At 31.3% G+C, this 18,086-nt stretch overlaps 1 protein-coding gene and 1 pseudogene across 2 annotated transcripts; one reads left to right on the top strand and one right to left on the bottom strand.

The window, feature by feature from the left end:
• LOC148206902 (hydroxymethylglutaryl-CoA synthase-like) lies at positions 1-3,031 on the top strand (annotated as a pseudogene). The gene is made up of 5 exons (XR_015786576.1): positions 1-343; positions 941-1,047; positions 1,950-2,082; positions 2,516-2,659; positions 2,854-3,031. The product of XR_015786576.1 is annotated as a hydroxymethylglutaryl-CoA synthase-like (transcript).
• A 7,074-nt stretch (positions 3,032-10,105) lies between these two features.
• LOC124835114 (uncharacterized) lies at positions 10,106-17,666 on the bottom strand. The gene is made up of 14 exons (XM_047309994.2): positions 17,406-17,666; positions 17,270-17,317; positions 17,133-17,193; positions 16,984-17,016; positions 16,621-16,745; positions 15,851-15,985; positions 14,931-15,007; positions 14,555-14,817; positions 13,746-13,802; positions 13,470-13,638; positions 12,811-12,868; positions 12,649-12,734; positions 12,510-12,566; positions 10,106-10,694 (listed from the first exon to the last, which is right to left on the bottom strand). Exons 1-14 carry the CDS (start codon positions 17,548-17,550, stop codon positions 10,599-10,601), a joined length of 1,410 nt encoding a protein of 469 aa, XP_047165950.1. The 5' UTR covers positions 17,551-17,666; the 3' UTR covers positions 10,106-10,598.
• Between the last annotated feature and the right edge of the window lie 420 nt (positions 17,667-18,086).

Raw genomic sequence — 18,086 nt, 5'->3', positions numbered from 1 at the left:
GAGGTTGTCGCGGAGGAATGGCAAGACCCGGTAATTAGAGGGAAACACAAGGGTGAGATTATTGAAGCAAAACAGCCAGTTCTACATTTGTTGCGACCTAACTTCCTCTCTCTACCTTCAAACTTTCCGACGTAAGAAACAACACGACAAAACCATCTCGTTGCTGCTAGCTGCTTACTTTTACTTCTTCCACCTGTATATAAATATATTTGCACGTAAGGCTCTTCATCCAACCCATCCTTCTCTTTCTCTCTTTTTCTCGGAAACGTTACTAACTGCGATGGCAAAGAATGTGGGGATTCTCGCTATTGACATCTATTTCCCTCCTACTTGTATTCAACAGGTAAACGCATCTATATTTCAATCTTAATTTCACTTTTATATTTTCCTTAATCCCATCATTTACACACAACTCATCACGCGCGTGTTTGTTTTCTCACGATTAACGAATAATAAGGAAACTGTCACAGAAGTTCAGTACAGGAATTAATTTTGTTTACCGATTTTTGCTCATGATTGAATAATGAAGATCGTCTCATGAACGTTAGTTGTTTGTAGTTTTCAGTAGCCAATTGCACAAGGGCCTCACAAAATTGTTATGCGTTTTTCTTATCACTATTGAAAAGGACTGGGCCTTACTGAGCCATGATTTCTAGTTTTCATATATTGTGTTCTGTGACTCACATAACATAACTCTGTTTTCTGCGGGAAAAATCGTGAGATCTTCTTAAATTTATCGTAATCCAAATTATGGCGTGTTCGGTTCTCCATTTGTCGGCAGCAGAAGGGAAGGGAAAGAACATGACTTGTTGTTGTAGATTATTATGGCTTATACGATACGCATCCATTTGTTTTGTTATCTTGCTGATGTAAATTGAAGTTCTCCACACTTTTTGTCTGTTTCCTTTATAGTAATGTTTTCACTTCTTCACTTGTGCAGGAAGTGCTGGAGACTCATGATGGTGCCAGTAAAGGGAAATACACTATTGGACTTGGTCAAGATTGCATGGCGTTTTGTACAGAAGTAGAAGATGTCATTTCGATGAGGTTTCTGCTTTGGATTTTATAATCTTTATAGTTTAATTATGCCTATAGTATAGATATTAAATGCTTATTCTGTTTGGACTTGCCATTGTATATAATCACTGTTGAAGCTTCCTCAGTAAGAGATTTAATGTGAGGAGAGACACGATAAACATGTATAACAATAATGACATGAAGAAATATACAGCACAGTTGGGAACAAGCAGCATCTGGGGAGGGCTAAAACAAACGTAGGAATAAGACCTAAAGGGAACTCAGATTTTTGAGACATAAAGCCATTAGTACTAAAAAAAGTTTGAGACCTTTTTTTTGGAGATTTAAAGTAATTAGTAGTAAAAAACAATTTTTTTGAGTCTTTTTCTCTTAGAGGGCTTAAGCAAAAGCTTTATCTACTTAGACCTTGAGCCGGCTCCGGTTGGGAAGCCATCGCATACCCGTGCCCTCTTTCTGCCTCTGCTTGAATCTTATGTTTATATGTGTGTGAATTGCTTAGGGTCTCGTTGCTCAGATTTCTGTAAATGGTGAAGTGAAGTAACTTATTGTGGCATGTGGAGTCAGTTACAGAAACTGATAATGTGAATTAGTGTTCTGGTAAATCCTATCGACGATGAAAGTCTTCCCAAAAGTTTTCAGGAAAAATGAATGTTTGGACCCTTTTATTTCTATCATAAACCATTCATAACCGTATAAAGGAGATGAGTTCATTGCATTATAGAAAGGAAATATTTAATGCCATGAAATTTTTTAATCTTCTGTAGTCTTATATTTTTGTGTTGTTTTCATCGTACTACGTGTATAAATACTAGACGTACCCACCAAAGCAAACTTGATATATTGCTCTGTTTGATTTAGTGTTAAATGTTAAATAGGACTTTGTTGTTGAGGACTAACTCTGGCATTTTCAGTTTGACAGTAGTTTCTTCCCTTCTAGAGAAGTATAAGATAGATCCTAAACAAATTGGTCGGCTGGAAGTAGGTAGTGAGACTGTGATTGACAAAAGCAAATCCATCAAAACTTTCCTAATGCAGATCTTTGAGGTATGCTTTCAATGTCGAACTGCATGGATAGATGATTCTCTTTGTTAATGAAAATTGAGTTTCTTCACCACATAATCGTAGTTTAAAAATTCTTAACTGATACAAATATATAAAATATATGGAATGATTAAACCTTAAAATCAAGTGTTTTAATGCTGGATTGGAGGTGTTTCGTAGTCAAGGTTGGGTATATCATCTAAAAGAGAGCATGGCTGAAGTGTTGTATAACTATCTGGGCTCTTTTTATCTTTTGTTCTATAACAGATCGGATACTAGCTTCTGCATTTGAATGTCATTAAATAACGTTCCACTGTGTCGAATACAATAAGTATTGCTAATAATCAGAATTGTGTGGTAATGACTTTGTTAATCAAATGATCTACTTTTGTATCTTTTTGAATACAATATTCATTTACTTGTATGAAATACGCAGAAATATGGAAATACTGATATCGAGGGTGTTGATTCAACAAATGCATGCTATGGAGGAACTGCTGCTTTGTTCAATTGTGCCAATTGGGTGGAGAGCAACTCATGGGATGGGCGATATGGACTTGTTGTTTGCACAGACAGCGCTGTAAGATCACTTCCACAGTCATGGTCTTTGGACTATATATTTAGTAACAGTGAACATGTTTCCCATTCCCTTTTAAATGTGCTATTTTAAGAACTAGAAGTTATGAACTCAGATGCATATCCTATATTCTGTTGTACCCTGATGTCAATTTAGTCTCAACTCAAGCATCTGTCAATGATGAGTTCCTTTCTCAGGTATATTCTGAAGGACCTGCTCGGCCTACTGGTGGAGCTGCCGCTATTGCCATGCTAATTGGTCCCGATGCTCCCATTGCTTTTGAAAGCAAATTGAGAGGAAGTCATATGGTTCATGCCTATGACTTTTACAAGCCAAATCTTGCCAGTGAATATCCAGTAAGCTGTTTAGTATCTTTGCACTTTTGTGTCAGAGAACTTAACTTAGGACTAAGGGATTTAATGTTTGAAAGCTTACTTCCATTTTCCCCACCAGTGTGAAAGAAATCATNTGCCGCCGTCGTTTCGTTGTGGTGGACACGTGGCAGCAGCGTTGTTGTCCTTTTCTGTGTTTGATTTAACGAAGCTCCATCGGCGTTTCTCTTTGGGTGGCTTGGCGGGTGGGGAGCCATGATGGTCTGTTTTTTTGAGACCGAGAAGCCCGCGAAACCACTTTGACGCCTTGCCCATTGCTTCTCAGAAGTTTTGGGTTTAGAGAAAAAAGAAAACTTGCGTAAAAAAAATAGCAACTGTTATGAGGGACAGAGGAAGAAGAGCGTTAAAGTTGAAGAGGAAGAGGGAAAAAACAGAGCTTACGAGTGAGAGAAAAGGAAGAGAAGGTGTGGGTTTTTTGAGTGAAAGGAAGAAACTGTGTGCCTTTGTGACGTGACTTTAAGCCAAACCAGCTTTTACCCTCTTTTTTTAATCATTCCACCCTTAAGTGAAATCTCATGTCTTTCATTATATGTCTTGTCTCATCTCTTGATTATCAGGATAATCTACAGTTACAAAAATTTTATTATTGTATACTAAAAGACATTTTCTACTTTTTTTAATTAAGTGAATACTGGCGACTATTTAAGCTATTATTATGTTATATTTAATCAAACGTGAAATGTGTGAGCTTAATGAAGTTCTTGGATACTTGTTTTTTGCATGGCGTACGCTGATTTCTCCTCTGGTTCTACCTTTGATGAAGATTTTTTGACTTTTGAAAATTTTGTTTGTGGTTGTTTGATTGTATTATTTGGTGGGTTATTATTAATATGTGAAATGGTAATGGAGGAGAAGCAAAGAAGGAAGAGAGTGAAATGAGAGTTGGAAGAAGAGAAAGATAATAATAAAATGTGGTGATAACCGGAGCTCGCGATCCCACCAAGGATTGATGGAACGTGTTCCCAGGCCAGTATATAACACTACTTCCCACACTCGCCAGACATACAAATTCCCAAACTTCACATTTATCATTTCATTATTTTTATCAGTTTTCTCATTGTTCTTTCTTTTTTTAAACATTAAATAAGTAAAAATAATTAAGAAAGGGTTTTGTTTATTTATTATAAGGAAATAATAGGCTATTTGTTTTTTTTTTGTTTTTTTATAACTTTGTTTATGGATGAAGTAATTAATTAAATACGTGTTTAGCTTTTTGTAATCGTTATTTCTGTTTATTAACGAAAAAAAGTTAATATTAATAAATAATTTAAATTGAAGGAAGTTTTTATCTTTTATTTCTTTTTTGTAAGTTTAGTTGTTTTAGTTTCTTTTTAATATTAATGCCATCCTAACATTAATTTCTATTTAATAAACAACACAAGTCACAATTGCTAAACGTCAAATACATATTTAATCATATTAATTGTCTTTATTTTTTTATTAAGTTATTAATTATCTTGATTGTTTATTGAGTTTATTAAGATTATATTTAAAGTTTATAGAAACATTTTTTTTTCATATTTTTCTTTCATTTGTAGAAGTAGAAGAAGAATATGTTTAATCAGAATTGTTTAGAAAATAATCAAATAATATTCTTTAGATTGACTAATGGAGAATTTATGTTAATATTTTTAAAAAATAATGAATATATAAATAGTCATCTATATATTCTGATGTAGCGTATAATTTATACATTTTTGTAATATATTATGAACAATTGCAAGAATGTAATATATTATGATCTTATTGTACAAAAAAAAATAGTCCAAATTTTAATAAAATTATTGTTATTTATATAATTGTTGAGGCATTACATATTTGGCTTATTTTTCACGATGTTTAGTTCTCTTCCTACCATACCAAACAGTGGTAGAGGCCACCTATACTACAGGCAATTATAATTTATTCTTCACATAATACCTTGAGCTAATAATTTAAACAATAAATACGACATGTTATATATCATGTAACACATATCAACCACGCATCAAATATTCTTAATCTAAAAATATCACAATAAATTGCAGTTGAATCACACTAATATATTATTTTTGTAATGAATTAATTAATATAATCCAAATATACCTCATTACTCACTCATACAAAAGTCACAATACCACACACAATAGGTATTAACATGCTCAACTACTTTAGGCCATATTTTAACACAAGTATAAACATACAATGTACGACATTATGTATATTATTTGACTATCACCTTTATAAAGTGCATATTTTCATCATCATCCCCCTCACACATATACGTATCACGACATAGCACACCTAACATTATACAATTTAAAATAAAAATATTTATTTTTATTAATCTTTTGTTTCATTGTAAAATCTATACATATGTAAAAGAGATTTTCCTTTTTCCTGTTCACATTTTTTATTTATTTTATCCTTTAAGTGACTTTTATTTCAAACTAAACTGATTATATTTCTATTTTTATCATTTAAACGATCATTCATTTAAATTTAATTACTTTTAAACTAAAATAATTATTTTACATTTTATTATTTTTAAATCTCTTTTTGTTAAATTCACTTTTTTTATGTTCGATAAAAAATATATACATATGTTCTTTCTAATTTTATTTTCTAAATAATAATTATTTTAAATTTAAAAAGTGTATATATATACTCTATAAAACACTATTAATTTAAATCTATTTATTTTTAAATTAAAATAATTATTTTATATCTAATTATTTTAAATCGCTTTTTATTTCAATTTATTGTTTTTTAATTTTATCTATGATGAAGAAAGAAGACACGTATGTTTTTTACTCTAACGAACCCAGGCCCAGGCCCACCCTAAGCTAGTTTTGTTCCATGACAACAATCTAATGGGACAACAACCGTAGTTCCAAATCTTTTTCTTCTCATCCGCAGAAACGAAGAATATAAAAAGAAATAATGTTTAAGAGGGAAAAGAAAAGAAAAGAAAAAAATGAGATTAATTTTTATATCGTTTAATTTAATAGGAAAAAAAGAGAAAAAAATAAAAATTAAACATAAAATGAGTAGGAAGAGAAAAAGGTTATTGATTGGTAGTCTAAGAAGGAAGCAGTAGGTGGTAGGTAGGCAGGAAGAAAGGGAAGAGAGTGGTATGGTATGGTGGATCACGTGAGTGACGTAAAGTTGACAGGAGGAAGGTCGGTGTTGGTACCAAGGGAGAAAGAAGCACGCAACAATCATCGTTTTAACCCCTCATCGTATCTGCCAAACAATCTTTGCCCCTCCTTCTCTTTCCTTCTCTTCTCTTCTGCTCCAATCTCTTTCTCTTCCAGTAATAAACAAACAAACAAAAACTTTTCTTTACCCTTCATGCACATTTCGTAACATTTTATCATAATATAAATTAACTTTTACCTTCTACCTTGCATCGCCATTCTAAACAATAAACTGCAACGTCTGAAACGCAGATTTCTTTCTTACATGCTGCTTCAATACCTACATCATTACTATATTTTAATCACACTATTCAAACATCTTCCTTTGCTTTCATTTATTAATCGTTTCTTCTGTCAACAACGGTCCATCGACACAAAAATAACAGTCTAATATGACAAGATTACCAGTTTGATAAATCATCTTGAATTCAACGAATAGAAAATAAACCTCTTCCGTATTTAAAGATTTAAAAACATATTAGAAATGAAAACTTGTTCATCCATGTATAATGGCATTCTTTGATTGGTGCTATATATTATTGTTAAAAATACGATATATTACTGGGTTTAAAATGAACTCAAATGACTTATCAAATGGAATCTTATATATAGTTAATATATCAGTTGTTAGAGAAATCGTGGTGACACACCACGATTTCAACATCGTCCACCACCTATCCAAACGTATTGTTACAATTTTAAACATGTTTAGTGAGTCTTAAAATCAATCAACGTGCTCAAAATACCTACTTCGATATTACAAAGAAATCAAAAGGGGAAAATCAAGTTTTAATCAAATAACTCGTTAATTTAGGGATAAAGATTTGTTCATAAATATAATAAAATATTTTCATGATTTATCCAATAAAACTTTTTCTCTTTTAAACCTGGTTTACTATATAAAACGATGAAGTAATAAAAAAAAACGTGATGGATAACTATGTTTAATATTAATTAATTTTAAGTTTAAAACTAGTATGATGTTAGAGTTTTTCTTATGTGAAAAAGAAAGAAGTATTGTTTTAATATTCGGTTTGGAATTACTAGCCTCACAGTTAAAAGAAAAGGTATATTATTCAATAATAAATATTAATATCGATCGCCATAAATTAAAATTAAATAATAAGATTAAATTTGAGTTCTCAAAACTTCGTAATTTGAGAATTATATCACTATATTATAAGATACGTAATTTTATATAAAATAAATTAGACAAGAGTATCTGACTTCCATATTAATTCATTAATTCTCACTAAATAATCTTTAATATCTATAAATAATTAACCCCACCAATAATAATTTTAATTTCCATTATACATTTATTGAGTTTCATCATGAGAAATATAAATAATTCACTTTATAATTTTTCTTTTTATCTTTACATATATGACCAATCAACCTAACCTTCTAATAAAAAATATAATAAAAATATAAAGAAAATTTAAAATTATAGTGCAGCTCTAGGTCATATCATTATTGGTAGGACTACATTCCCCTACCACTTAATCAGTTTTTTACCTTTAACTATATAAAAGTTGCCGAAAAAATTTATATATATATAAATTGTTTGATTGAAATAGGTAAACAAAAGTACCATAAGCATTTAAGTACTACAAAACCAACAATGCCGTGGAATGGATTCACAGCGTTTACATATTTTATAAACTAATATTATACTTTAGGGCAGTATTTACAAGCGAGAAAGAATTTGAAGAAGAAGAATCGATAAATTTGAGTAGATTTAAAAGTAAATTTTATTATTATTTTTAAAGAATTTGAAGATAATTAAGAAAGAATTTGAAAACAAAATTTATAAAAGTTTATAAAAGATTTGATTATGATAGATTAGAAACAGTTTTAATAAATAAAAAATAAAAATTATCTAATAATAATATAAAATGATACTTAGGAGTAATATGAAAAAATATTCATTATTAATATTAGTTAATTAACTAATTATATATACTAAATTAATATATAATAAATTAATAACTTCACCTCCTTCATATTATCGACCTTACAAAACTCATCTAATTACTACAGAGAAAAAGATGGAACAAAAACCACGTGATAGTATTTTAACAAAAAACATATAAAAAAAATGATAAAAAGGCATAAAATAACCATAGATCTCATTTAATCAATAAGATAAAAATTGGTAATAATCTTGTAAATTTATCCCCGATATCTTTCTCAAATCACTACATACAAATACAAGAATGATCTTATTTTTGTCTTCATTAATATGCTACTAACATTAAAAAGTCTTCTAAAACTAACAAAGCATTAAATACAAGATATAATGAAGTTTTATATCAGACATATACATCATTCAAACATCTTATAAATAATGCGGAGTATTAAAACATTTTTGGATTTGCTTGTCTATTTCTCCTATAGTGTTCTATTATTAAAAAAACAAGTTTTATTTTCATCACAAGGGTACGTTAATCTATGTCCAACACTCCCAGCTTTGGTCAAAGCCAACCGAATCACAAGCAAATTAAAGTGAACATCGCTCACAGTTTTAAGAAAATAAATTCGTCTTTTATTTAAAATGAGTATCATTTATAAATTTTTCTTATTAAAAAAAATAGTATTTTAAACGAGAATTGTACAAGGTAAAATAAGAGAGATTTATAACGGTCAGTTCTATATAATACGATCTAAGAGAGAGGGACTTACAACAACTGTTACTAGTTGTCGTTCGTTGAATAATGCTGTAGTTGAGCTTGTTATGTTCTTTGAACAGTAAACGTACTAATTTGTTTTCTCTTAACAAACGTACTAATATGCTCATATTACTAAAAACAAACATAAAGCACTCACTTTTTCTTTAGTATTTCAGTGAAAACAAACATAGCGTAAGTGAACTGCTTATACATAATTGTACGAGTTACACCAACACGCCTAATTAAATAGAATGATTCCCAACTAAAACTCAAACTATGGGTGTTCATTTTTCCATGACAGAATTCTTGTTTTTTCTTTCAAAATAAGTGAAAAAAGAAACACTTTTGACTTTAAACATAACAAAAAAAGTTGCCGAGGAGTTTTAATTCTTTAAACGAGTAATATTTAGATACTAAAAACTTTAAGAAAAATGAAAAAAGGAGTACAATGCATGAAAGGTCATGGTCATGAAATTCACTCCGTGACAAAACCATGTGTTGTTATTTCATTCAATTTAATAATTAACGCTGACATACAGTAGATGCTATACTTTTCATAGAAATTCTTTTAAATATATCTTTATTAGAAAAAGTTCTTGGTTCGTATTTTTGAGTTCAATCTATCACTAGCCAGGTAAATTCATCTATCTGCAACGTGTAACATGGAGCTGTCTTCTTTGTAATCACATCACACTGGTTTGCCTGGCAAACATTACATCAAATTTGGAAGCATGTCGTGTAATTTAAATTCCATTTATGCCAAGGCCGAAAGCACATTCTTTGGTTTCACTTCACATCTAAGTCATTGTTTTTCACTCGATGCAGTCCAAAAGGTAAGTAGGACAGAAACATCGCTGACCGCTGTTGTCTAACACCTATCTCTAAATTGTGCATGTGAAAGGCCTTACATGTAGCAGGGAGAAGGCGCGTTTTACGGGTGTTTGTTCTTGCATACGACAAGACCAATTGCTTTATGCATATCTATATTTGTTTCACATGTAAGAATGTTCAAAGAAAGGCATGGACTGAGTCAAAGTAACATGTGAAATGGACTGCACAAGTTGATGGCTGAAGTGATTAGAGTAGGTGGAGTGCGTATAACAGCCCATCCAACGTATGAATCAAGCAATTGTCAGCAATGACAATGGACTCAAATGGAGGAAAAGCAACAATAAAGGGGTGTTACAGAATTGTAATAATCACAGATGAAGCAACCAAAAAACCTTGACTAATATCACACTAGATAGATGATAATGTTAGAAATGCTCGAAATGTTGGTGTCAGTACATATGGTTCATTCCGATAGACACGCTCCAGATATTCCGACCAACAAGTGCATTCATTATAGTAACATGAATTTAGAACAAAATAAAAATAAAAAAATCATGTGCCGCATTATAGTTGCTTTTGAAGAACAAAGCCATTGAAACTTACTGAATGGTACACCAAGAACATAAGAGCTCTAAGAACCCCAACACAAAACCATGATTGTTTTTCCTTTTTAACCGGCATTCAGCATCAAGATTGCAGAGTCTTGCGTCCAGATACTAATCAGGGTGAAAAATGCTTACATCCAAATAAATGCAGCTATTTGATAAGTAATTGAAGGGGACAGCACCAAAATGGTTCCTGGAACCGAGACTAATTCACGTGAAAAGCTCATGAATACCATGGATGCATAGAATCATAGTTCAAGTTCTCAAGATTTGACATTTTGAACCGCTGCAGTACATAGCTTTGTCAGCGTTCTGTCATGATTAAGCATGGCGCTGACACTCTCAACCACCAGAATGATCTGCCATATGCGAAGTAACACGCATACTTAAATTTACAGGATAACATACAAAACGTTGAATTTTTATTAGGAAACTTATTATAGCCCAGTATGCAGAGCTAAAATGTTCACAAAAGTCCTATGGACAACAACTCATCCATGGGTTAATCTTTTTTTTTTTAAAACAAAAAAAAAACACTCCTTTAAAAATGAAAGTTTCAATTTTTATTTGTTTAAAAAGAATCTTATACACATGAATAAAAACATTAATTTGCTTCAAGTTTTGGTCATTCACAACTTAATTTAATTTAAATTATTAATATCAATATCATGATCCAACGTAAGTTCATTATAAAACTCAAAATCTCAATGAAGAAAAACATATGTTTCTTCAAGGAACAAAAACATAAAAAACTAACTATAAATTAAAAAATAAGATGATTTCATCAGGTGATTGGAAAAGAGAAATGATGTGAGCTGAGAACCCAACCTTTTCTTTTAGGGATATTTTATATCTATGTGATATAATATTAATATAAATTTCAAGGTTGTTTAAAATTTTAAAAATGGATAATATTTATGGTTAAAACGAATATTTGAAATTACAAATCATATCAATTTTCAAAATGTGAGAATTTATTTTATAAAGATCAAAATTACCCATTTCAAGGGAAACAAAAATCAATAATTCGAAATTTTAAAGATGTCTACGCCAACTTTTACTGTTATATTTGTAAATTTTTATTATTTTGTCTTCTGAGATATTTTTAAAAAAATAATAAGATGTTTTAAATTTTGCAAAAAATAATTGATAACTGAATAAAAAGATTAAAAATGCACACTATACAATGAACTTATAAATAATAATACTGTTTGATTTAAATTGAGAAAGCTTAATTTTGCTTACCTTAATTTATGTAAGTTCATCACCAATAAAAATCATGAAATAGTAGATATATTATAATATCAATAATTAAATATTGTAAAAATATATAATAATAAAGAGGTTACTCTAAAAATAATAGTTATCAAACCATATTTATTTTACACCACTTCTTTTTATTCTAGTTATTATGTAGCATACAGATATAAATAAAGAAAAAGAAAATACTTTGTTTCACATAAAAATAAATTAGTGAAAATTTATTATAAATTTAAGTGAAATAATTTTACATTATATGCTCTAAGTTAAAATAGACAAACTAATGACATTTTGTCAAGCAAAGAGTAATATTAGTTCATTATGTGTTAATTTCTTTTTCTTAAAATTTACTGTTATGTTGTAATGGCTCAAACTCACTTTGGCCTTTACCTTAATCCCTTTATATGGGGTCTTTGGAAGCTAGGTATAAAAAGGGGTTATTTTAAAAGTGAGCTGAGGTTGTCCGTAGGTTAAATTCATAGGTATAATTTTGACACAACTTGCCAATTGCAATGAAGTACACCACCATAATGGAATTAAGTTGGTTTTGAAGCGTGGACATCGAGGAAAGTGAAAAGGGTCAAGATTTTACTACGGGACCCTTGTCCTAGACAAGGCTGGGGCTTGTGTTGATGAGCTAGCATCAATCTTTGGCTCACAGTATGTGATAAATATTCAAGAAAGTACAAATAACTTCAACTGACATTATTTGATAAACATTTTCGGAAAAGAATGTGAATAAATTAAATGCAATTCTGATCATGATAAAATGGGTGGTAGATGTAAATTGACAAAGATCTCCATTTGTATATAAACTTAATGGCTAGAAAAAGTTGTGAAGAAAAGAGATAAAGCAATAATGACTAACATGAGGTGAGGAGAAGCGAATATCACAATGAGTAGATATAACGCACCTGAAAGCACGCATAAGCAATTGCAGTTCCAAAGTAAAAATTTGCATTACCAGTACCCTGTCAATTTTTACAGAGATGAGGAACTGAAGATAACAACAGAAAAATCTATTTGAAATTGAAGGTAAACACAACTCCATACCCTCCATATCCATAAATTGTGCATCACAGGGCTAAGAAGTGAAACCCCAACATAACCAGATAATAAGAAGAATGAAAACTGCATATCTGAAAATCAAGGAAGTTGATTATCCAAAAAGAGATTATGCGCAGTATAAAAGGTTAAAAAAGAAAGAGAAATAACCTTTGAGTTCATAAGCAAATAACCCAAGTAAACCCAAATATAGAGCTGAATCACCAACCTAGTTATAATGAAAACAAAATGGTTAGAGGGATTAGTCCAGTTTGAAACATGACACAAAATCACAAAATATAAACACATCAGTGATGGATTTATTTAATGTCTGAGTACTGACAAGTTAGATAAGACAATATAGTAATAGATCATTCACATTGAAACATGATGCAAATTCACACAAAACACATAATATATATGGACTTCTCTCAGTAGATTGGAGATATAATAGATGCATAGATGAATGACAGATCAATCAGATACCAGCATGATGAAAATTCACACAAAATAAACACATCAGTGCTGGACATTCCATGTTCAAGTTCGTAGCTCAATATTTACAACTGCACTGATAATATTTTCCCATCAAAGCGTGCATATGTGAATGTGCTAAGTGTGTAACATACTTATTTGCATAGTTTCTATTTTGGACGACGTAATCATACAATATCATGCATTTAACATTTAACAGGATAACAGCATCTCTTTCATTCTAAATTATAAAAATATTTTCAGCAACACCCAGAGAGACCGTTATGCCTAAATTCCAAGAGCTAATTTGAGTCCAGGTAAAAAATAGCAACTTGTGAAAAAAATAAACAACTTACTGAAGGATAAGATTTCAAAATAGAAGATATCACAATGTATACAAAAGCTAGAAAGCATGGCCGGTGATTAAGCCGCAAGGCTAATGGTGCTAGCATCAACAGAATATTCCCATGAAATACTATCAGGAAGAAATTTCTGAAAAAATCGAAAACTTCTGCAAAGAAGTACCTGTAATGCAAATACCATCAGAACAAAATAAGTGCCAAAGTTCATGACAGGAATAAAATATTCAAGTCCACACTAAAGGTGGTAGTTTCCCTTCCTATAGCACATACCACAAAACACCAATGTTTGGAGACAGATCTTGTATTGTAAGAATGAAGCCATAGGTTCTGCACAAAGAACCTAGAAGTTTATTTACAAGATATAGAAAAACTTGTCATTCCCATGAAACAAGAAATTGTGACAGTTGACAGTTCAACAGTTCTTGATAATGATAATAACAAAAGAGAATAAAAAGAAATAATATAAATTTCATAATCACAAACAGTGTTCTTCAACAGAAATAATGCAGTAAAATCTACCTCCCTCAACACATGGTAAACATATTAATTCTCCGCACACTAAGTTAATTTACTTTTTAAACAATGATGTTGACAAATGTGCATAGTTTCTTTGATAAAAGAATAAAAATCAATTATTTGATTATTTGAGTGGGAAATGAATTATTTGACTTCCCAAAGGGTTTTACTTCAGAGTTTCACACCAACAATAACTAACTAGAGTATGACATGAACAAATAACACTAATATGGACCTAAAATTTTCTAAATCTTATCAGGCCTCAAGGTAGCTTATGCTTTTCAAAAGTTGTCGGTGACTCCAAAAGTCGATAATGGCAGCAGTTACAAACCCAGTACTTCCGTAATTATTTTGGAGTTATCGTAATTGTGTTTTCACATGATATTCTGGATTTTTCATTGCCTCTTAGAAAAGCTCCACCAGTTTTTACTTTTTAGAAGACCCGTTAACACTAAACCCGAATTATTGCAACTACTATAATAATGAACAAATATGCATATTTATTTCGTCATTTGCAAAATTGTGGTCAGAAATGAATAATTGTAAAAGTATTTAAGCAAAACCTTTTGAATAACTCCTGTAGACCGCCATACTGCTGGACATAAATACTACAAAGGACTAAGATGTAGGATGACCAAAGCAAAGTCCATAACAGAAAAGACACAACTGGCCTCCATGAGAATACATTCGCAACCTTTAGCTGATTCTTTGCTTTCTCTTCTGAATAACTATCACTTGAGGAGGAATTGCCAACTTCAAGCCTATTCCTTTGCCAGAATAATTTCCTAGGAGGAGCATCAGGACCATATCCCAATAACAATATCACCTGGAAAAGAGGATAATATTAGTATCTACAGATTAATAAATGCAAATTACAGAGAACAAAGATTTGCAGATTATGCTGAAAATGTTATACAACAAGTTCAAGCAACATCATACTGGGATAATAAGGATAGCAGGGTACAGAGACAAGTGTGTAGCCATGACCCATCCAAAAGCAGCCAACGGAGCTAGTCCTGTTGTACATCAGTACAGTTTCAACATTACACAAAATATTAGATGAAGATCACAAGACCACGTATGTAAAAGGTGATAATGATCTTTCTTCCTCAGTTCTCACAACTACTTTCAAAATCTAATAGCTAGCTGAATATAGCAATAGGCAACCTCTACACAAGTGGATATCAAATGAACAAAGACATGTAAATTCAATGGCAATAATAACAAAGAAATATTGCCCATGCATTTGAGAGAAAATATGAAAAAAGAAAGTTAAAGAAGAAGAATATTGTACATAAAAAATGATAGTCAGGGCTCAATAGTCAGCAAACTTACAGAAAAGGTATACCAGACAGAAAATTTGATAGAAAACACAAAAAACAATGATACCTAAAGAATAATTATTCCTCAAATTAGCTTGGGGCGTTCAGTCTTAGTAATTACTATTATATGTACACAAGTTCAACCCCCTTTAGTAGCCATGTTTTATTGGTTTTATTGCTCAAATAAGAATACACACACACACACATACATATTCATTTCAATTCAACACAATATAAGACCAAGAAACATTTCAGGAAAACAGAAATATAATTAAAATAAATGGAAAACTGTTTATCAAAGTCCTTTTGCATAAAAGTAATCCTTCAGCTAAAAATTGAGATTCCCACAAAACTTCCCTAAGAAGCTAGAACTAACAGAACTTTTCATCAACGCCAAGCAAAATTCATGTTTCAATATTAGAAAGCAAATAAAACTTAACCAGAAAACAACTAACAAATACCAATTAAACATGACAGGAGTGAGTCAGTAGAATCTAAAAGTTCAGAAATTAAAACCATAGGTTATTAGCTGCTTACGCGAACATGCTCCATAAAGAGATAACACAACCATCAAATTCTCAATTGCAGATGTGGATAGACCAACGCATGCAACTATTGTGAAAGGATTCCATAAGTATACAAGAGCAGCAAAATCTCCTGAAGGAAGACGCTCTGGAAACAGCAAAGATACAATCAAATGGGATGAAAAAGAATTTGCAAGTTTCAAAAAGATCAACAACCAGAAGGGGAAATTTTTACATTAAATTTTAAAATATGACCATCACCTACCCTTCACAACAATAGTTGCAAATACCCTGTTTTATTCTCAGCAATTCAGTAAAACACATTATCTTTTTCCTGGAAAGGGAAGCATAGTGTTTGTTATGATACAAACACTAGACAGACACAGACTTCACCATCCGTTTGTTCACAGAAACAACACAGACGTGTGATGATTGACAAGGTGTTTCATTTCCTACCTTTACTTTTTCACATTTAATACATATCCCAAAAGAGGTAAGAAAAGCAAGCCAAGAGTCAAAGGGGCACTCCTTGCATATCTACTGTTAACACTACCAGTAATCTTCATCAAGTACCGTGTTACAGTTTTCTTATAATGCAGCATGACAGAACAAAATTTCTCTCTTTGATTGTACAATATATCTTTATCTGAAAAAGATCTTCAAACTTATACACTAGTTTTATAAATCAATTAAAAATAACAAATAAAAATAGGAGAAGCACATACAACCATACTCATATCAAACTTGAACAGAAGGATCATAGTGGAAGCACATGCTAACAACCTGAATTCTCTGACAAATCACGAAGGCCGAGTGATTGTAAGCTTGAACTGTATGCCACCTGGAGTTTTTCACCAGCAGCACAAATAAGCATTGCACTAACCACATCTGCAATAACAAAAACCAAACTATATCCAGAAATGAGCTGATTATTTACTGTTTAACAAAGAATGCAGAAAACATAAGTGAACACAGGGGTAAAGAACTGCATATACAAGATTCAAAGGCAAACAGAATTCCAAGTATAGATAAGAATTATTGAGCAACGAAGATCACAACAAGTATGATTCAAGAGCTGTGGAAAATAGAAATAAACAACTGAATAGATACTAGTTATACTCATCAGTAAAAGCCGGAGAAAGTTACCTGCATAAAAGATGATCAGGCTGTCCTTCAATTCTGAAGCATCGACAAGGTAATTCGAAGTCATTACAACATAGGAATTTCAAACTTAGTAAGTGAGTTCATTTAAATAAAGCAACGGAACAAAATCTGACACAATTGAGAACAGGTACCTTTTAACTGTAAGCGGGCCGAGAAGTGTCAATAACAAAGGGGAACCATGGTACATTGATCCTGGAAACACGAACAAGAGCCTGAGATTTCTTACAGAATAAATTGATCCAATGAACGAATCTAGAAAGGGAAATACCAGCATAGGGTGAAACTGACGACTGCTTCAACCAGTAACCCTCGGCCACTGCGAAAAGAGAAGTTGAAGTTGATAAGAAAGCATGGATATAGGAATTAAAGGTAGTTGAGGAAGAAGAAGAAGAAGAAGAGTATACGGCGGCGGAGGCTGGTGAGGGGGGTGGAGACTTCAGGGCGAGAAGAGAGGTTGAGGTTTTTGGGAAAGTAGAGGAGAATGAGCCTGAACACGACGGAACCTATGACCCAAGTCCAGAACCATGGAACCTTCTTCTTCTTCGTCATCTTCGTCTTCCTTTACGTGCTGCGTCTTCAGATCGGAACTTTGCGCAACTGCTTCTTTCCCTGCTCTGGCTTTTTCGGAGGAGGTATTCAACCAAAACGACTTCTATTGCTGTCGTTCGGCTTGTTTTGTTGTGAGTACACATCCACCAAAATAAAAAAGGTGAATAACAATTTTTAATTTCTGTACATGCGTATTTTGTGTTAATTATTATTATTATTATAAAATTAAATATAAATATTTTTTATAATTTTATTTTAATAATTTTTACTTATTTTTAGATAGTTTTATAATTAAAAAATAATAATTGAGTTTAAAAACACGGTCAAAGGGTTAAATTTTAAAAATATAACATTTAAAACTTTTTTTAAGAAGATAACATGGTCTGGTGGAGATGATCTCAATTGAGAATTTTCTTAATTTAAAACCTTAATTTCCCTGTTAAATATTAAAGTATTGTTTAAAATGTTGCATAAATTAAAGGATCTCCAAAAATGAATATTTTGAATTTTAAAATATACCTAAGATTATACTTCAT

Source organism: Vigna umbellata, chromosome 1 (genome assembly GCF_029865625.1).
Source record: "Vigna umbellata cultivar VRB3 chromosome 1, Vumbellata_1.0, whole genome shotgun sequence".
Classification (NCBI taxonomy): domain Eukaryota; kingdom Viridiplantae; phylum Streptophyta; class Magnoliopsida; order Fabales; family Fabaceae; genus Vigna; species Vigna umbellata.
This window is presented reverse-complemented; position numbering and strand designations above follow the sequence as displayed.